Source organism: Rosa chinensis, chromosome 4, assembly GCF_002994745.2.
Source record: "Rosa chinensis cultivar Old Blush chromosome 4, RchiOBHm-V2, whole genome shotgun sequence".
Lineage (NCBI taxonomy): Eukaryota > Viridiplantae > Streptophyta > Magnoliopsida > Rosales > Rosaceae > Rosa > Rosa chinensis.
The window spans coordinates 58,699,161-58,720,741 of record NC_037091.1 but is presented as its reverse complement, the minus strand read 5'-3'; the positions used below and the strand labels follow the sequence as shown (position 1 = coordinate 58,720,741).

General features: G+C 37.2%; 3 protein-coding genes and 1 long non-coding RNA gene across 6 annotated transcripts; all 4 read right to left on the bottom strand.

The window, feature by feature from the left end:
* Positions 1 to 445: 445 nt before the first annotated feature.
* On the bottom strand, positions 446 to 1,977 carry LOC112197043. Of its 2 annotated transcripts, none has more exons than XM_040518316.1 (4): positions 1,805 to 1,977; positions 1,491 to 1,677; positions 1,326 to 1,389; positions 446 to 1,151 (listed from the first exon to the last, which is right to left on the bottom strand). In XM_040518316.1, exons 2-4 carry the CDS (start codon positions 1,643 to 1,645, stop codon positions 861 to 863), a joined length of 510 nt encoding a protein of 169 aa, XP_040374250.1. In that variant the 5' UTR covers positions 1,646 to 1,677; positions 1,805 to 1,977; the 3' UTR covers positions 446 to 860. The 2 variants fall into 2 exon arrangements, with proteins under 2 accessions (XP_040374250.1, XP_040374249.1); XM_040518315.1 differs by having other exon boundaries at positions 1,491 to 1,656; positions 1,805 to 1,966.
* A 1,366-nt stretch (positions 1,978 to 3,343) lies between these two features.
* LOC112199663 lies at positions 3,344 to 5,709 on the bottom strand. The gene is made up of 4 exons (XM_040518314.1): positions 5,337 to 5,709; positions 4,894 to 5,065; positions 4,712 to 4,775; positions 3,344 to 4,303 (listed from the first exon to the last, which is right to left on the bottom strand). Exons 2-4 carry the CDS (start codon positions 5,031 to 5,033, stop codon positions 3,992 to 3,994), a joined length of 516 nt encoding a protein of 171 aa, XP_040374248.1. The 5' UTR covers positions 5,034 to 5,065; positions 5,337 to 5,709; the 3' UTR covers positions 3,344 to 3,991.
* A 3,681-nt stretch (positions 5,710 to 9,390) lies between these two features.
* Positions 9,391 to 11,909, bottom strand: LOC112195861 (50S ribosomal protein L15, chloroplastic). The gene is made up of 4 exons (XM_024336086.2): positions 11,749 to 11,909; positions 11,314 to 11,665; positions 11,018 to 11,169; positions 9,391 to 9,799 (listed from the first exon to the last, which is right to left on the bottom strand). Exons 1-4 carry the CDS (start codon positions 11,812 to 11,814, stop codon positions 9,575 to 9,577), a joined length of 795 nt encoding a protein of 264 aa, XP_024191854.1. The 5' UTR covers positions 11,815 to 11,909; the 3' UTR covers positions 9,391 to 9,574.
* Positions 11,910 to 13,873: 1,964 nt separating this feature from the next.
* LOC112201052 lies at positions 13,874 to 16,488 on the bottom strand. 2 transcript variants are annotated; one of them, XR_002936562.2, is made up of 5 exons: positions 16,258 to 16,488; positions 15,954 to 16,068; positions 14,986 to 15,096; positions 14,411 to 14,491; positions 13,874 to 14,164 (listed from the first exon to the last, which is right to left on the bottom strand). It is a non-coding gene; the product is annotated as an uncharacterized LOC112201052 (long non-coding RNA). The 2 variants fall into 2 exon arrangements; XR_002936561.2 differs by having other exon boundaries at positions 14,986 to 15,092.
* Positions 16,489 to 21,581: the final 5,093 nt, after the last annotated feature.

Below are 21,581 nucleotides of genomic sequence, written 5' to 3'. Positions count from 1 at the left end.
AAAACACAGAGAGAAGTTCTTCAACAAATTTGATAAATCAATTGGCAAAATTTCAACATCTGTATTACCTCATTTAGCTTCAACAAGACAACTTGCTTTCAGCAACAAAAGGTCCACTACTCGATCATAGATGCTCAACATTAGGAATAAAGGTGCGTAGAAAAAAGCAGATCATACAGATGGATGAATGATCCTTTCTTTTTATAAAGCATCTATGATGTAAGATCGATTCCAATTATTCAAATAGACTTGTCCGCAAATCAAAGCTAAAATCTGTCGTCCAAAAACAAAAAAAAATCAAAGCTAAAATCAACAGATATAGCTGAAGGCCAGATCATGGCCGAACAGCTGAAAGCTTGTCACGGCGCAAATTAGCGTGATTCGTAAGCATGCTTGGTCGCATCATTTGAACGTGTGGAACAAACCCAGAAAACAGAAAAAGCTCAAAGACAAATGTAAATTATGGAATATATACATTGTATACGACTGTTTACACGGACTCAACAGCAACTTCAATTTGTACAGATTTCCTCCTTAAACCGCTCATCAAAACCAAAACACCTAAATGGAAACAAATTGAAAATTTTCCAGCCTTGGACTCAAAACTTTGTACAATACAAGAGGGTGGTAGTACAGAGACTCAATTTCTCAAACAAATCCACCCCTCATAACCTCTTGAATTATTTGCCTAAAGACTCTCATGTAATTACATGACACATCTCATTTACAGTAATCCTTCAAACATATCTACACAAGGCAGAAGGACCAACTCCATTCCCGTACTGAGAATTTCCAATATTCTTCTCAATTTTTGTGATTGATTATAGCACACTCTAAAGGTGAATCTTTTCCTATGTACCTCAAGCCAGGGAAGGGATGCTGCAATTTCGGCTATCCCTGTCCAGGCAATCAAATCCCTCGACCCTCACTGTTGGTTTACTCCCGAAAATAGCACGAACACAGCCTCCTCCATTCCTTGTGGACGATGATGGAGACGATGACGACACCGGTGAAAGCGGTGACACTGGAGTGAGCTTCTCACTGCCAAATCTAGCATCCCGAATCAATGGATTAGCTACTCTGCTCGGCGGCGATCCGCTGAAAAATGGGTGCGGCGAGCCTATTTCTGTACAAGAAAACTGTTCAACCCCCTGCAAACAAAATCCAATCTTAATAAGCATAGAGCATATTAACAACCATAACCCCAACATGTCACAGACACCAATAAAAATGGATTTCTTACCCTAATCTTCTTCTTCTTCTTTTTAATTTTGTTTACGAATTGAAATGACAATATGTGGTAATAGGGGATTCAAAGGCCATACCTTTGTTAAGATACAGTCCAAAGCATCAGAGCCTGCCTTTGAATCACAGAGCTCCCCTTGATGGCTGGAATTTTCAAATTAAATAAATAAATAAAAGATTAAAAAACAAAAATTCCACATAATTTGGAAACGTGTTGAGAAACAGTAAAGCAAAATTTGAATTACCCGAGATGCCATCTGAGAGATCTGCCGGGATCGTGAAAGGTGGCGTTGCGGAGTCCGAAACGGCGCGGTTTGGGGCAAACGACGGAGTCTCTCGCCGTCCTCATCTCTTCGCAAACCGAAAGGGCGCTGCTCTGCTGTATCACGCAGTGGTTCATCTTCGAAAAACCTGCTCAAACAAAAACAGATTCTGCAATAGATTAAAACCAAACCGTCCAAAATTGCATTTGAGCTAAATTAGATCCGGTAGATCTAGAACAAGAAACTCCAAAACTGAAATTAGAGAAGGATCTAAGAGAAAGTAAAGGCAGGAGTACCTCAAGTTTGAGTGGAGCTGGAGGTGAGGTGGGTCTGTTCAGCCTAGAACGAAAACGAAGGCAAACATATGCGAAGGGAAAGAAAGGAGGGCATGGAGGCGATTTATAGGGGGGTGAGTGAGAGAGAGGCACAACCAAAACTCCAAAAGGGGAAAGAACTATAAAAGGAGAGAACCGACGCTCCGTTCCTCTCATTTGGGGTTTTTATTAAATTATTAATTTTTTTTCAGCAATTTTTTACGTTGTAAATCGAATAGAATCTAGTTTGCAATAAATTTTGTGAATCTCAAATTTGTGTAACGAATGTATATATATTTTTTTCCTGCTAGATGGGAAAGCAAATTATACTTTAAATTACAAACCGTCTTATATAAGTAATCGATTTGGTAAAATTTATGTATACAAAGATTCTCCGTTGTTATTATCTAAGAGATTTTTGGAATTCACGTTCTCATTACCTAGGAGATTCTCTGATAAGAGTTTATGTATATAAAGATTCTCCGACATACTATAAATTTTTTCCATAATTTAGGTCCAATAAATCTCAGCTCCTATGTCGTTTGTCAAAGATTCTTGGAATTCCCGTTCTCATTACCATACCATAATTTAGGAGATTCTAAAAATTTAAGGTTTTATGACATTTGCTAGTCCCATAAAGATTTTTGGCAACTGGTTAGTTTAGTGGAAAAGAGCTTTTTCTCCATCACAGATATTAGTAGAGGACCTAAGTTCGAATCTCCATGATAAAATGGCCCTATAAATATGATTACGAACTTATAACAAAGTTTTTCCCATAACCGTCTAGCATATCGAGATAAGCTATACATTTGTGAATAGGAGTAAGTTTGCGCAAAAGAGCTTAATGCCCTAATGGTCACGTAATCAAATAACATAATTTTGTTTTTGAGGAAACTGCACAACACTTGTTTCTATCAGCAAAAGTAAAATTATTGAGTTTAGCATGTTCTATGAAACTCTGCATGTGACATTGTACGTACATCATCACCAGTCCACTTGAAATAAGATATAATCCATATTCATACTACATATAAGTAACTGTTGCAATCACATCCCCTATAGGCGGTAGAGAGATTATTCAGAGCACCGCCGTGCACTTGTACCAACATAAATGAATGGTTAGATTGCATTAAATACACTTTTTGTTTATTAAAAATAAAGTTGATAATAAATATCAACGGTTGAGATTATTTTATAAGAGTTGGGTCGCTTACACCATCGGTGCATAGAATAATTTCCAATAAGCGGTATTGTAAACTTACATGTTTCACTTCCCAGATTGTGCTGTTGCAGTCTTAAACATCCCTCTAGCCTGGAATCCCTCGGAATTGCAATTGCCAATATTATAATGTCATATATTACTACTCCCAAGAGAGTTGTTAAAACATTAAACACCATCTGTTACTGTAAGAGATTAGAGATCCATAAACATCCGGGAAAGGTTTGCGAGATCAATTCCAAATTTCCAATGATTAAAACAGCATTCAGAATCCCGAAATCATAAACAGAGAAGTTCACAAATGATAGATCCAATGATTAATACAGCATTCAGGATCCCGAAATCATAACCAGAGTAGTCCACAAATGAAAGATCGAAAGTTCAAAACCATCAATCAGTACTGAACATTGCTCGGGGATGGAAGTTGAACATGGTACAGCACGATTTAGAAAAGCAGGTGAATGCAATCACAAGGAGAGTAGAACAAAACTATAAAAACACAAACGGCATATTTACACAATAACTGTTTAAATCAACTCAACAGCAACTTCCTTTGTACAGATTCACTTCATAAGCCGCTCATTGGGAACTCCGGAATACCTAAATGGTAACAGAAAGAAAAATTTTCCACCAGACTCTTACTATGTACAATACAAGAGGGTGGTGCAGACTCTTCTCAAACCAAATTTCACCCCCTCATAAACCTCTCCTAAAATTGGACCTAGGACCCCTCTGTTTATTTGGTTAACATCTCATTTACTTACATGACACATCTCATTTACACAAATCTCTCGAACATATTTACAGAAGGCAGAAGGATCTCCTTCATCCTCGCTTGAGAATTTCAAAATTACCTCTCACGCTATCCGAGTTTCGTAATTGTCTATAGCAAACTTTAGCTTAATCTCATCTTATGTACCTTCTTCCATTGTTTGTTGAGTGGGCTAGCTCTATGCCAGGGTAGGGATTCTGCAGTTTCTCCTATCCCTATCCAGGCAATCAAACCCCTCAACCCTCACTGCTGGCTTGCTCCCAAAACTGGCCCGAACACAGCCTCCTTTCCTTGCAGAGGATGATGGAGACGATGACAGACCTGAAGGGGGAGGTATAGGTGACATTGGTGAAGATGGGGTGAGCTTCTCGTCCCCAAATCTAGCATCCTGAATTAGTGGGTTAGCTACTCTGCTCGGTGGCGACCCGCTATAAAATGGGTGCGACGAGGCTATTTCTGTACAGTAAAATTGTTCAACACCATAAGAACCCTGCACAAAAATACAATACAAACACTTGTATTAGACAACCATACAAGTTACACACACACACACATAAGGAAACCAAATACGAAGCTCATCTCATATTCACACCAATTTCCGTATGCCCGTAAATCCTAATCAAGCTTCTTGACAAGGGAAGAACAACAATTGGGTTCGAGTAGTTCCTATCCTAGCCAATAAACAAGGCATGGTACCTAGAACTGATCTAATGATACTAAATCTAATTGCAAATCTGCAATGAAGTTCAGAATGTCCTGAACTGCCTATTTAACTATCTTGCTGAACAATCGAAACATAACTTAAGCATGGTAACTCAAATCATACCTAAATTTCCTTTCTACAAACAATAATTGTAATTGCAAATCCGAAACTCTTACAAGTAAAAAGGATTTGTACCTTTGTAAGGAGGTTTTCCAAAAGATCTGACCCTGCTCTCCCATCACAGAGCTCAGCTTGGTGGCTGAAATTCAATCAACAAAAAATTATAAACAAAAGGCTCATACGACTATCCATTTATTCGAAACCCTTAAGCCAAAAAAACAATAAAGTGGATTAAATAAAAATTGTGAAATACTCACCCTAGATGCCATCGATAAGATCTGACGGGTTCGTGAAGAGTTGCGTTCCTCAAACGTCGAGGCTTGGGGCAAACGACGCCGTCTCTGAAATTCCTCATCTCTTCGCACGCGTTGTTCTGCTGAATCGCACAGTGATTCATCTTTTCCTCGCTTTGAAACGTCAACGCACGACCTGGTCAAACCAAAATCAATAATTAAATTTCAATCCGGATAAAAATCATTTCCAATTTTCTGCAATAGATCAGGGCAAGCCAAAATCGATCTGATCTAATTGAAAAAAAAAAATTGAACAGATCCGGCCAAACTAAGCCGCAGATCTGGAAGACGTTCGTTTCCGGACAAGCACGAGATCCATGACCGTAGAATTGAAACCGCCGACGCGTTTTCGTTACAATTCGGAGAAGAAAACCGAAAAAGAAAAATGAAAGAAGAAGGATGTTTACCTTTAGGCTAAGAGTGATGAGTTGAGCTGGTTGAGCTGTGTCTGATGAGGGAGAAATCTATACTACAATTAACAGAGTGAAAAAGAAAAGTTGAAAATAGAACGGAAGCGAAGTTAGGCGAAGGGGAGGAGAGGAGAGAAGGTTAATAGAGGAGGGGCTCTACAGAATTTATAGAGCCAAAAAGGGTGAGGAAAAAGAGAGGGAAGAAAGAATCATAAATAAATTGCAGAGAGAGGGGGGTTGGGTATTGGGCAACACAGGCTACCAGCACAGCTAGAGAGAGAGAGAGAGAGAGAGGTGAGAGGTGTGGAGCGTGCCAGAAGAGAGACAAGAACCACAGAGGCTATGTCGTCCTTTTTTTGTTTTCTGGGGATTTGATTTTAAAATTACAAAGGTGTAATTAAATAATGAAGAGGCGGTGCCTCCCACCCGTAGCTCCCACGTGTCACGTGCGTACAGCATCTTAACGAAAGTATTAATTTATTTTGTTTTTCCGAAAATGGCCAAGTGGTTTTGTTTTGCACGAAATTCGAAAAATTTAGGATAGTAATATCAAACTCCTAATATTTATCATTAACAGTTTTTTAATACCTAAAAAAATATATTTAATGTTATCCAATTATTCATAAGTGTTGGTATTTTAAACCCTCGCCAATTTCTTCACACACCGTATTTTACAATCCACATTTCATGTTTCATTTTTTAGTAAGTTAAATTTTTATCTTCAATAAATTAGTTTTGTCTTTTTATAAGAATTTCAATCAAAAAGGGAAAATTAAATATGGATTGTAAAATAGAGAGTATGAATTTCACTCTCTAAAATTAAAATTGATGTAATAGACTCGGTGAATATATTCATGAAAATCAAAATTTGATATGAGGTTGATATTTCATTTGTTGACTTTGGAACATAAATTTATATACACGACCGCACGAGAAATTATTTTTCATGCTTGTGCGTTTAAGTTTCAATAATTGATAACTAAATTGAATGTTTTTTTTTTTTTTTTTGAGAAAGAGATAGATATGGATTTACCGCGGTTACAGATACCATGAGGCCAAAGAAGGCGTCATCATCTTCAACACCGCGTCCAAAAAGTACAAGACCAAGTGTAAATGATCGATCGTCGGCAAATTGACAACAAACGTAAACTAGAGTTGAAACAAATCGTCCTCTGGAAAGACACCATAACAATGGCACAACTACAAATCCAAGACAACCAAATCCTCGCTCATTTGAGGAGGAACTTATTAGACCTAACCAAAAACCAAAACCTAATAAACAAAATTAAAAGACTGTTGCAAACCATTTTTTTGTCCGTCAGAATCGACTCCGGCTTTCCGGGAACAGCCACAAAAGGTCTGAAACTTGCAAGGTTGGTTCTGGAGACCACCTTTGCCTGAATCTGTTCCCAATAGCGAACCAAACCTCGCAGCTCCATCATTATCGTTTCAGCCCACCACCAAACGCCAGACAACGTTATGGTCGACTGAAGTTAAGGAACCTAGATCGACTACGTTGCCCTCAGCCAGCATGGAGCTCTTTTGCATCTGCAGCAAAGCCCCGATCCACCATCGCAACCATCTGAGAGAGAGGAAAAACGGTCCACTGCAGCCTCAAAATCCGACAACCACCCACCGCAAACCAATCACACACCCGTCCGGCCGCACCCACCAAGCGCCGACGAGGCTGGAAGCCACCATCAGTGAGAGGGCGCGGCTGGACAGGCAACACCGTCCCTTTTGTTTTTTCCCAAACCCTAACTCTCCCCTAACTGAATTGAACGTTTTCTTTTTAATTTTAATTCAAAATTTGCGTTAAATATGTTTGAGATATATTAAAGAACACTAACACTGATTATATACTATGTGTGTGGAAACAAGTTGAAAGTAGTAGGGAGATTTTATTTTTTATTTTTTTTTCCTTTTGAAAGGGTGGGGAGATTTTTTATGAAGCTAAAAGGAATCAATACACATCATTATCCAATATAAACTACAATTTCTGATAAAAAAAAACATATATAAACTACAATTATAGGTACAAAACATGGCATGTACTTCTTTTTGTTTTTTCAACAAGTAGTTTGCCTACCTAATAGGGTTTACCGAATGTTTGTTTTCACTTTTCACTAAGCAAATTCTACGATAACATTGCTGGTGTGAACTGTGAAGATAAATATCTCACTAAGTCTTCTATGATCGTGTTTGGTTATGAATAATTTAGTATTTTACAACAAAATATCTATAATGCGATACTTTCATATTTTGTAACCAAGAGAAGAAAAAAGTGAAGGATATTTTTGGGGTCAGCCCACATTTTAGCGGTAGCACATGTGGGCGGTAAAATTGCACATTTAAAAACCCTTGCCGCCACAAATATCTGTACCAGTACTAGACTATTTAGTACCTCACCCACGTTTGGACAGGTAGTAGTAAAAAGCTGACAGTCAAACTTATAGCAGGCCAGAACCTACTCTACCACCTAGATATTTTGCAAGACAAAAACACTGAAACGATGTGCTTCAATTCAACTTTTCACCCACTGTAACTACCGTAGGCTTTTCAGTTTCACCGCGGGATAACTGGGGCTTCTCCTAGTTATGGTTATTAGAAGGGCCTTTCGTTGGATGGTATTAGTTTGCAGGGAGGGTAGGTAGGTCATTATCAATTTATTCTATGTTATTCATATGACCGACCGCTTTTAATTAAAAATAGATTGTCGTGGATTGGGATCTAATTAGAAGTAACTAAAGCCGCGTAAAATATCAAATTGGTGGCGAGAGGATGTCATGTTTTTTTTCACGTAGAAGGAATCGGATGCGAAGGGAGGAGCTGTAAACGGCTGTCACGGCGTTCCGATTGGCGAAGGAAATGACACATTTGATCACGTTTCTTGATTAGTATTGGAATGGCATTTTGAGCCATCCCTGTTATGTTCTAGTCATGTGGAGGCAGTGGAGGTGATGGAGCAATTGACAACTACCAAATAAAATGGGATTTGGACCCACACCGCTATCAATTTCCTAAGATATAGATGGCGATGCATTCCAATTTCAGGGACCAGAGAATCCTCCCCACCATTTCAATTCATTGAGCTGTGATAATAACTGTTTTGAAAATTCAATCATCTTTTGAGTTTCAACCGTTAACTTCGGTGAACATGATGTTCGAGTTGTTTAATCGCTAAATTCGGTCACAAAGTACATCTGTCCTAGAAAATTCAAAGTATCACGTGTTCTAACACATTGATTAGTTTAGGCTCAATTATAGGATCCTAACCTTCAACAATATTTGATATAGTGTTCCCCAACCTCTACCATAAATTACCTCTCTCACATCAAATACCTAAAACATTAAAATTTTCAACTACATTTTTCTGATCGAGCAAGTTTGCTGAGGATGATATTTGACAGAAAGCAAGGCTCTGCTTTGCCACTGTTGTAAAAAACCAGACATTGGAGGGTACGAAAGCAAGGGTTTGCCATGCTTTTTTGGTGTAAATGATCTCACATGCTTCGTCTAAACACACCCAAATGATTCCATCTCACGACTTTAGTCAGTATGGCCATCATTTTTGGGTTTGGTCTATCTCTGCCCTTGTTTTTAAGGGCAATAGATCCAAGTTATTAGACAAAAGGGCAAAAAAATCCCGTGCCTCGTGCCTTTCTTTTTCTTATGATCAAGCAAACATGGGCGTGACGATCCCACTATGACTTAAATATAGAGCACCACTCAACAATAATACCACTACTCACTAAAAATGAATTAGAATCGAGTTCAAAGGTTTCTACGACATGGAAAGCAAAGAAGATTCCGAACAATTTCATCAACCAAGATATCATTAATTTATCCTAAAATGATTCGTAGTTAGGGATGCCAACAATTTGGATGCTTCGTAGTTGAAGGTCCTACTTATAGATCACATGCGTCATGAATAGTCCAAAAATATGAGCGGCTTAGGACAAGAAACTATAACAAGAAGCTAGGAGTCTCTTTAGCAAAAGAATTGACCTAGGATTGATGAGATTCCTCAAGCCAGATTCAAGGGTTGGGGGGTGATGAGGTTTGAATTTGAAGGATTGACGAGATTACTTTCGATATTTATATATGAAACAACAGACGGTATCCTGAACTGGTAAACAAAAAGAATAACAGGGATGAAAAAATTGAACAGCCTTAAATGTGTTACCATGTACTACTCCGCCTACAAGTTTCAACAGTGTGGCCAAGAAGTGGGACTAAGCAGATGGTGATTCAGCAGCAGCAGCTGCGGCTGCTCTTTTCTTGGCAAAGTATTCGTCAGCACGGGCAATGTTCTTAGCAACTGATGGCTTTACCCACTTCTTCCGGCCCAGTAAAACAGTGAGACTACAGCCAGCAGCCTCAAGCTTCTCCTTCGCCGCTGCAGAAAAAGCCCGAGCCTTAAAGCTCAGCTTCACTTTGAGTTCCCCATCACCAAGAATCTTGAAAAAGAGAGAAGTCAAATGAATTTAAATCAGTTTATAATTCCAGTGACTTGAATTGCAATCAACCATGCTCCCACTGAATATGCAGATAATTGATCAAGAGGTGCACAATGATAACTGACTAACCCCATAAAAAGTATATGCTATCCCATATGCATTGAAAATTTGGCCAAATCAGGGATCAGAATTCCCCTTATGATACTGTTAGTTTTTTATACCGTGATATAGTTTTTTCAGTTAAAGTTTCAATGCATCTTTCATTCATATCAAGTAGGTCAGCAAGAAGCTGAATTTGGTTCCAGGATTCGAAAGCATTTAATATGTTACCAATGGCATCAAAGTATCAAAGCCCGATCATATAGAAGGTTTGGACAAGTTTTGGCTAGAAATTCCATAACGCTTCAAAGTATCAGTTCCTTTAAACAAAAGCAAACATTCGAGGAATCAGCAGAAGATGAAACAGGCAAGATGATCCACTAATTGGTAGCAATCAAACAATCTAGATTTTATTAGAAGCTGTTAACTGATAAGAGGGATGATAGGTATTACCAACCACTACAGATTAAGTTGCATTATTCTTCACCGATGATTATACACAGACTTTATAATTGTCCATATTTATCCTTTACCCTCAGGGTATGCAGAAAAGAAAAATCAAACTAAAACTTATAACTCCTTAAAGGAGCAAAAGTCAACTTATCACAAGTAACATAGTTATTCAAAAAGAGTGGTTCAGATAAAAAAAAAACACACACACACACACATGAAAGTTATTGACACTAATACTTACTCATGCCATATTATACTAACACAGATGGTATCTCAACGTATGTGATTTTCCCAAGCTTTGTGTGCATTTAGTTTAATGTTGAGCTGCATTTGGTATGGAGGCTAGATCTACAATGGTTGGTATGTCTAACTTATTAACTTAGTCTAAGTGAACCTGTACAAACAGTCCAAGAGTAACCGCGGATTCATTCTCCTTTTGATAAAAATAGCATAAAAAAATATGATCACCATATGTAAGCTTATGCATTAATATCACTCATCCCAAACTTCTATTCTTACAAGAAAATTCCCATACTTCTATAGCAGCATATCATATTTGACAGCCTATAACTAACCGTTACCGACAGCAAAGCTTAGTCGAAAACTTCAGATGTAAAACATCTTAACCACTAAATGCATAAATTAAACAAATCAAGCAAGCACTACCTTCAAAGGGAGTTTCCTCTCTCTCCCCGAAGGGTTGATCAACCCCTTGTCCTTCAAACTCTCTAACGAAACTTCTTCTCCTTCTTCAAACCCTGCATCCTCTATATCTTTCAAGTTCACAGGCACATATTTAGGCAACCCCTTACGCATACCTTGCAACAAAAACACACACACACACACACACAACCAATTACACATCACATTTCGAGCAATGCACAAACCCTAAACCGATACACAAGCTCATTCAGACATTTCATCAAACACCTGGCGTGCATATAACAATGAAATGTCAATACCTCCAGCAATTCCCTTGAGCTTGGGAATTCGACGATAGAGCGGCATCTGTCCACCTTCAAATCCGGGCCGGACACCCGGTCCGGACCGGGACTTCTGTCCCCGCATACCGAACCCGCAGCTGTTGCCTTGCCCAGCAGCAATACCTCTTCCCTTTCTCTTACCCTTCTTTCTGGACCCGGGTTGAGGGCCCAAGTTGTCCAGCCTGAACCGGACGTTCCCAGTCGGAGCCCCGACTACCGCCGCGGCCGCCTTGTTCACAACCACCAGCTGTCTTCTCTGAGGAGGAGGAGAAGTCGTCGTCTTGAGCGAGGGGATTGAACATAAGCTTGGCCTCAAGTTACTCACATTTCCCTGCGGAAAAATTGAAACGCATTTTTCAGCTGATTAGGCAATTCATACAATTAGAGACGCGGAGTCGAAGAAGGAATGAAAACCTTGAATGGCGAAGAAGGGAAACGCAGGGCGGGGCTTGACGAAAGAAAGAGCGGGGACGCTGCCATGGATAACAGAAAGAGTGTAGCTGGAGCTGGAGCTGCCAGAGTGTGACACAATCAGATAGGATAAGCTGCGTTTTCTCCTTCTTCTTTTTTCTTTTTTCTTTTTCTTGGATTAGCTCTCTGGGCCTCTAGTAACAGCTGCTGTTTTTGCCCGTTAGATCATTTTGGGCCCATGCGTACAAAACACTCGAACCCAATGGGGCTCATATGTCTGGATTTGGAACTAGACACCCACAAACACAATTGAACCGATTAAAAATAACCGAAGTCGAACTTGTTATAAAGTAGAGAGAATAGTTGGGACAAAGTAGAAGTATTCTCATTCAGTCTCATTAGCCTCCTTTATATAGATGTAGGACTTACATCAAAATACATAATTAATGAGTATTTACGTGGACAGTCACATAAATAATAATATTTACAACACTCTGCCTTGGATGTCCATCAATGAATGATGGTATTGGACGAGCTTATTGTTGCCTCGTTAAAAACCTTGCCATGTAACCAAAACTCAGTGGGACAAAAATAACCCTAGTCGAAGAACAAAAAGAGCACAACGCGCATATGTCCTGGGTAACATGATTCTGAATGCTCCCCTTGATGAGAATCTCTCCCTGATTGTTGCAAGCCTCAATTATGTATACGATAAGCTACATGTAACATGTATAGTAGTTTGATGTGTCTATCACTGAAGTGAGACCATGTGTCATCACAAATTTTCATACCTGCAAATTTTAAGCAATACCAACAAAGCTAGGCGATTTTCAATAAGCCTTACCTCATATGATAAGGTTAGAAACAATCTCATATGCTCAAATTCATACATAAAGTAATAGTTAAACAATATAAAGAAATTGACACATTTAACTTTGTATAGTTTAAAACATTGAAAATTATCATGGCATACCTAACCATACACATCAATATCTTTGTGTATTGATATGTTTCATAGAAACTCTTCAAGAGCTCTAAGTAATTCATAATTTCGCGAAAGTTAGAATATGTTGCAACATTATATTCATAATTCGAATTCGATACTAGTCTCGTCATAGTACTCATTAAGGAAATTTAGATCTTGTTGACTATAACGAAATGAGTACGTATGAGCTAGCTTTAGACTCTTTGATTCCATGAGTGAGCTTCATGCTCTTTCAACTTTTTATGGACTTGCATTTGAATCATTCATGTATTTGAATCCCTTGAGGATTTGATAAACTATTATACGCTTACAATGACACTTTACTTTTGAGACTTTGCTTTTAGCAATGTGTCCTGAAGATCTTCATAATATAAGATGACAACGTGCCATAAATCCCTCGTCAATATAACAGCTATATGTAACACTATATTTATATAAAGGGCTAAATACAAATTACTATCTTGTGGTTTAGGTCCAAAATCAATTCAGTCCCTGAACTTCTAATTTCATCAAAAACACTCATGCATTTTCAATTTTGATCTAATAGGTCTAATTTGTTAGTTTTCCGACAATTGAGTTATTTAACTTGTTAAAATGGCTCATATATGGCCTATGTTTTATGATGTGGTGTCGAGGTGGACTGCATAGTCAATTTAGGAGCGAGTCATACTAAAAAAATAAATAGTTTTTCAACAAATAATCTAACTATAACTTGAATCCATAACAGAATATTAACGAATTGGACTTATTAGATCAAAATTGAAAGTGCAGGGGTGTTTTTGATGAAATTAGAAGTCCAGGGACTGAATTGATTTTGGACCTAAACCACATGGTATTAACACTACTAAAAAAAACTCCAATTGCCGTAGCAAATACTTTTTGCGACGGCAATTTCAATATTTGCGACGGAAATGACGGCGTTGCAATAGGTGGCGTCACAAAATCCATTCGTGACACTAAATTTCCGTTGCAAACAGTATTTGCGACCGAAAATGTTTCCGTCGCAAGACAAAACCTATTGCAACGGCAAGGTTGCTGTAGCAAAAAAGAAATTTTTTTATAAAAAAAAAAAATTGGTGCTAATTGCACCATATATTTCTTCTAAGAACATGCAAAAGTCATTGAGACCCTTTGTTAGAAATTTCTCATACATGATGGCTTATGGAGCCGAACTACACGTTTCATTAAATCTTGTTCATACCCTCTTCTCCCTTGAGAAATCTTGTTCATAAATCCTATCTCCCTCTCTAACATGCCACCACATTTGAGTTGCCTGAATTTCCAATGCGGCAAGCATTGATCTTGTAGCCACAATGCAGCTGAGTAGTAAGCAGTCATCATCTCACTTATGCTCTCGTGTTTCATTCCCTCTTGAAATTCAATTAACAATGATGTACGCAAGCTCCAAAGTGCTCAAATCTCTCCAATGAATAGCTGTAAAAGTCCACACGAAATGTTAAATAATACTCGAGCCTATCATAAATTATGGAACACAGTATACAAATAAAAACTTCTAACTATAACCACTCTTCATTATGAAATATATCATAGATATATAAGAGGATAACATAAAAACCTTATATACTAGGAGCTACAGCCAAAACCAAAGCTTATAATGCGTGAACCACATGCTAAAGTAAAAGCATAGAAGTACAGAGTATGGAAAAGAGATTTACTAACCAGCACCTCCTTCCCTTCATTCAGTCTATTTGCTCATGGCACTCTGGGGCTTCTGTTGTTTCTATAGGTTTTTTCTTTGTTCTGCTTTATGAAAAGACTCAAGAAATCAAGAGTTTAGTGAATGTCCGGGAATAAAAAACACAAATTTATCTCTTCAAACTAAAAGAACAATATATATATATATATACACACACACACACACTCTTGATTACATAGTAGAGCCTTTATAGTAATTATGACATTACTTAACCACATAGTTTAGAGTTGAGACTTTAAGCTTGAGGTTTAGGAGAAAACCATATTAAGGACATAAACTAGAAAGCTCTTGCAGTCTTGCCCATTATTGTAAGAAAAGGGAAAGAAATCAATCGATTAATGAACCAATGAAACTTGTCAGGAAAAATGCAAAAGAATGAATGAAATGGAACAGGAACCTCAAAGGAGGAAGCATCAAAGCACAAAGCTTGTGAGTGAAATCAATGTTTAACATCAATCATGGTTAGTAAATTCCATCTTCATGGTACAAGAAATACATTTGGGAATAAACAACAGTAGAAGTGCAAGAAGAAGCATACCATAGCAATGTCTCCCAAAGTCCTTGTAATAAGAATAAGCTTCACCATGATGGACTGCAAGGTTGCCAGTTCATCTTCAACAATCTCTTGATTGCATGCTTAGGAAACTGCCTTCCAGATTGGAATAAAAAATAATTAAGTCCAGAGCAAGAAAAACTAAAATAGCATACAGATGTAATGTACTTGTATCCATTCACTTACTGAGAAGTGAATAAGAAAGGACAATAGCAACTTCACTAAAACCATCCTCGAAAATTTCAGTTGAAAGCAGCAAATTCATTTGCTAGATAAATTTCTTGTAACGTCAATTGCACTTGATCAACCAAAAGTACTTTGCCTTAAAATTAACTAGTCAATATGTACCTTCTATATCCCATGTCATTTTATATATTCTGAAACGGAAATCAGGATTTTCATAATAAAAATTGCGATATAAGCATGAAAGAGAGGGGTAAAAGGAACCTATACCAGCACTACACGAGGTCGGCGAATCCTTTTGCAAATCCTCGACCTCGTTCAACATGGGTTTTTGCAAATACCCATTTAACATTGAGCAATGATAAGCTAAACAAAGACAACTGACCAAGTGCATAATTAATTGTATGTTTCACATAACCAAATTGACCATCAAGCTCAAAAAAAGTAGTTCGTAACTTTGAATATCGATCTAAACACCTCAAGCTTCCAAAGCTAGTTACTGTACATTCACTAATTGAAAAATTGTATGGGTAGACACTCGGTGATTTATTTTCTTATTTAGAATTAGAAAATGCACAATGTCCAATAATTAAAGAACGCTTCTTCCTTTCATAGGGATAACTCTAACCATGAAATGAAATATCTATCTATCCAAATTTCTAAGCAGCCAATCAAATAATTAATGGAACTAATTAGTCAAGGAAATTTCACAAGAACTGAGCAAATGGAACAACAAAAGCATATAACAAGAGAAGAACGAAGAAACAGACCACCATGAAAAACATAGTGCTGAGTGGATGCCCATTACTGGAGCTAAAATCGATTTCTGGGGCGAATCTGAGAGACTGATCATTTGGGGAAAGGTCCTTCTCCCAATATTAAATCCTGAATACCCAAAAAGAAAAGCGAATCAAAATTAGATCTTGAGCCCTAAACAGACCCAAATGAAATCCACATAAATTCGCACAATACCAAATTACAATCAAAGATCAACACAATAGATGAGCATGAGAGAGGAGAGGAGAGACAACATGGCGATAATGGCAACATGGAAAGAAATAACGGATAGGTTACCATAGATCTGAAAACGATGCGAAGTATCTTGAGATCCAACTCCAACAGAGAGAGTGCAACGCAGATAATGATTTGGGGAGCCTTGCCACAGATTTGAAAACGATGTCGGAGCCTACCACATATAACGCAGAAAGAACGTCGGCATTAAGAGAGAGAGAGAGAGAGAGAGGCAGAGCTACGGCAAATAGAGTGTGAACCCGAGTCCTCTTGAATAAACAACACCCATCGGAATACGACGTCGTGTCCACCCTTAATCATGCGACCCTTTTTAATTGCCGTAGCACACTTCTCAAATGTATTCAACAGTAAAGCTGCCGTCGTGTATCCCGTCGCTAATGCTAGGCTTTTGCGACTGAAACCAATGCCGTCGTAAATTGCCGAAGCGAATGCAATTGTTTTTAGTAGTGTAACTAGTATTTGGCCCTTATATAAAATTGTCATTCGTATAAGGGAAAGTATTCATAATCTCATGTCTCTATAAATAGACATTGTATCGTAGTGATTTATCTTCATTTTAGTAAATACCCTTTTGTAACTTGTAGGGTTAAAGGTCCAAGTATTTGATCACGTTTCAAATATTCAATTTCATTGAAATTGCCTCTTTCCAATTTGGCCAGTAATATATTTTGTCGACATTCATAATGAAATGTGGTACACATCAATATAGCCCTTAATGATTTTTCTTTGGTAGCTACCATTTATAAATTATCATATCCTCGATGATCATTAATCATAGATCCCACACATTCTTATATGCAAGCATTAGCTATAGTAAGCTTATTGATATTGGGTATCCATGCCACTTCTGGGATATACATTGTCACTTCTAGGACAATTATCTCTCATAGATGAATCACGTAGAGAATGTGGATCTTTTTACTAATTATAATCTCATGTAGAGCATTATAGGGTTTGTATAATCTCCTCTTTTTGGGAGCTTAAAACTTTAGACCTGGTGGATACATTCCACACAAATTTACACCGTTATTCAAAATGACAGTAGTCTTTCCTTCCCCTAACGGCGGGAAGACTATCTTGTTATGACCATGCACAAAAGATGCGTTCAAATATCTATCACTTTCTTTGGAGTGAAGATCTTAACGTGTTATAAAGTAGAGAGAAGATGAAGAGAGAATAGTTGGGAGGAAATAGAAGTATTCTCATTCAGTCTCATTATCATCCTTTATATAGAGGTAGAGTTTACATCAAAGTACATAACTAATAAGTATTTACGTGGACAGCCACATAAATAATAATATTTACAACAGAACTGAATTAGTGCTTGCCTCGCTAGGTTTTATTTCCGATGCCTTATTACATCTAATATTTTTTTTGCTATTTTTCAGTTTGATGTAGTCTCTACATCTATAATTTGTAATCTTTCTTATTATTATTATTATTAATAAAATGGTTGACTATTATTCTAAAAAAAAAAGTCCTTATGGTGCGGTTTTCAATTAGTACTTAAGAAAAACCAATAAAAACATAATCGAACCGCACGAATATAATAATTTAAATTATTATATTTATTGTGTAGTTAAATCTTATTAATTTCTATAAAAAAATTACACACAAGTGTTATTTTAAAACTTCAATTAGTCATAAGGCCACCTCATATTTTTTGTACACATAAGGCCACTTTAAGACTTAAAACTATCAAATTATTTTTATGTTATACCCATTTTTCCCTCACCATCAATCTCTCTATGTTCGCCGATCCAAATCTCAAACCCAAATCAATAACAACTCAGCCCTCACCGTCTCAACCATTTTTGACTCTGACAAGGCTTCCTCGCTTCCAACGCCTTTGCTCAGTTTCCAATTCACCACCCTCCCTGTCAACGATCTACACGTCAAGCCGTCTCTACTCTCCATAACCGCTCTCACGAAGTCCGTTTCGTGTTCCGGCGTCGGCGTGCACTGAGAACCTTCTTAGGAAGAGGAAACGCGTCGTTTTGGAATGCAGACATCTCCAGCCTCGTCGATCAACACCAGGATAAGCTTGGCGTTTCCGTCGCAGCCCTCGTTCCTGCCGGTCGCCCTACGGTAAGTGTTTTCCCCAATTTGATTTGTGTTGGTAAGTGACTGAGATATTTCTGTTGGTTTGATTTGATCTATATTGGAATTATGTGCATGTGTGGCTACATTTTGTGGATTTATGCTTGTTGATATGTATGAAATTGTTTTCAAATAAAGTCCATTCTGTACAAACTGATCCACTAGGTTTTGAACGGAGTAAGTTTTAAATGGAAGTTTTTGATTTGAGAGGTTTTTAAAATTAGGTTCATTTTTCAGTTGTGTATGGTAGATGACTGAAACAGTAGAGGTATATGCTTTAAATTTGTGTCTATGGCTATAGTGTAGTTCAGATTTGACAAATAAATTTGTGTCTATGGCTATAGTGTAGTTCAGATTTGACAAATAAAGGTACCGAGAGTGTTTATAATCGACTATGCAGTAGTATATTGGTCTTAAAAACAAGAAAAACAACTTGCACATTCAGAAAAAGGAAAGGGAAAGAAATAAAAAGGCACTTTCTTATTGTTGCATAAACATTTTATATTACAAGCAATCTTGGCCTACCAAATATTGTCTAATTTGTTTATGTTTTTTATCAAGGCAGAAGCCTACCATCATGTTGGTGATGTAGATTCTAAGATGGCCAAAACAAGGCAGTAGGACTTCTTCAAATAACTACATGCCTGTAGATGGCCAAAACACTGGAAACTTCATTATGGTATATTTCTCCGACTTTATCTTTTCTATATTCCTCAAAATATTCATACCTTTATTGTCTTTCAGTCAAACATATTGTTCTTTTGCCTTTTTCAATATCATTCATAGAGATATAACAAGCATGCAAAAAGTGGTTCATGATTACTTACGTTAAGCATCTCAGTGTATTGCTAATTCAGTAAAGGTTCTTCCTTGGAATGGAAATTAGAAAAAGCTTATTCTTGCAGAATTTATAGTCTTCATAGGTAGTAACGAGCCCTACTTTTCACTTGAGTACTAGAGAATGGATCCTTACTCTTCAATTGAACACTAGTGAATGGAACATCTTGGTATTTAATCACTACGGCCCAATTAGATTACATGGAATATCTAGTAATAGTAGCTTTCCATCCCTATGTTAGTATATTTTCAAGCTGATGTTAGTAGGTTTTTAGTTTTAATTTTGATTGATTTCAATTCAGTAGCTCTCTAAAGTTGTTATAGTGGCTTTTCAACATAGTGATAGTAGTTTTCTAGCCCTATGTTAGTATATTTTCAAGCTGATGTCAGTAGGTTTTTAGTTTTATTCAGTATCTCTCTATAGTTGCTATAGTGGCTTTTCAACATATTTATAGTAGCTTTATATCCCTATATTAGTATATTTTCAATCTAATGTCAGTAATTTATTTGTTTTCATTTTGATTGATTTCAAGTGGTCTTTTCTTAATAGCTTATTAAATTAGAAAAACATGATTATGAATGAAATTCATTTTTCTTCTTGCTGTGATTTCATAACCCTAGCATTTCTTGTTTGGGTTTTGTGTCACACTATCAACATGTATAATGAGCTAGTTTTGTGTAATTAGTATCTATGTTAGTAGGTTTTTATTACTGGTTCAGTAGGTTTGTACATGTATTATAGTAGTTTTCTGTACCTATGTTAGTAACTTTTTGTTACTGGTCTACTAGCTTTGTAACTGTTTTATAGTAGCTTTATGTACCTATGTCAGTAGCTTTTTATTACTGGTCTACTAGCTCTGTACGTGTGTTATAGTAGTTTTCTGTACCTTTGTCAGTAGCTTTGTACGTGTCTGGTAGTATACGTGTGTTATAGTATTTTTATTTCATAACTAATATTTTATTGTATCTTTGTTCTTGCAGAATTCTTCCCTTTTGCATTTGTAGTAATAGATTTCGAAAATCATGTGAATTTGGATATTGAAGTCTCTATTAGCCAAGAGATTATTCGGCTAACCAAGAAGTGTTGAAATGAAGTCTTGTGCTGAAGGTGGCAATATTATGCCTATGGGATTAGGACGTCACTATTGAAAAATGACAGTGGCATTACAACATTGACAGCAACTTTATACAACTATTGTAATTGATTTTCACAACTATATTAGTGACTTTTTACAACTATGGAATTAGCTTTTTACATAGTTATATCATTATTGAACCTTGGATACTTTTTGTATCAATATTGAATATGATTTTTTTACTTGATTGTAGTAGCATTTTTATTTTTATTGTATCCTTTACATTTCTATAGCTTTGTTAGTATTTGGGAATAGCTTTCTCAGTTTTTAGGAGTAGTTTTTGTTATGCTTGACAGTACCTTTTGTTGGTAGGGATAATAACTTTTGGTTTTGGGGAGCGTAGCTTTTGTTAGTGACAGTAGCTTTTGTTGCTGGTGACAGTAGCTGTCAAGGTTCGAAAAATTGCTAGGCGCTAGTCGGGCGGTAGCCAAGAGACTAGCGCCCAGGCGCCTAGGCGGTTTTTTTTTTTAAATTTATAATTTAATTTTAATGCATATACAAATATATTATGTACATATATATATATATATAATTATATATAAAGACTTAAATAAATATTTAAAGATTTATTATAATTTATAAATAAGAGTAATAAGAATATTATATGAAAAGTATTTTTAATTCTCATTGCCCATCAGCCCATGTGCTCATGTCAGAGCCGAGCTCCCATTCTCATTTCTTCTTTTCACTTCCAACTTTCATTGTTTACCTCTGCAGCTCTGCTTTACCTTTCAATTTGTTCAAGAATCAAAATCCCGACAAACCCAATAGTCTCATTGAGATTATTAAGATCTGCTCTCCTTTTCAATTCCTTTTCAATTCGTTCAGTGCATGCCCAGCACCGCCAACAGCTAGCCTCCTCTGCATCTTTCCCAGATCGTCTTCGCCGGCGTTTCGCTCGCGGTCATGGCCTTCACCAACGATTTTTCTTTTGTTACTGTCTTTTGTAATGCTTGTTGCTTTTGGGCATTCCTGATTTTTCAATTTTTGGTTTGGGTTTCTTCAATTTTTGGTTTGGATTTCAAGTCTTTGATTGTGGTTGTGGTGTTGTAATTATGTCAGCAACCTTGTTGCTATTGTTTCAAAGGGATTCATCGATGTGTTTTGTGATCCAAAGCTATGAAACGATGATGTCTCGACTCAAGATCTGATGGGGAAGGAAGAGATTCTGATGCCGACGCCCAGCAAAACCCAGCAACAGACCCGCCTAGCCCGACCGCCCAAGCGCCTAGTCGCCTGCCTGGGCCGTCTAGGCGGCCGCCCCTTCCTTGCCCACCCAAAAGCTCCGATTTT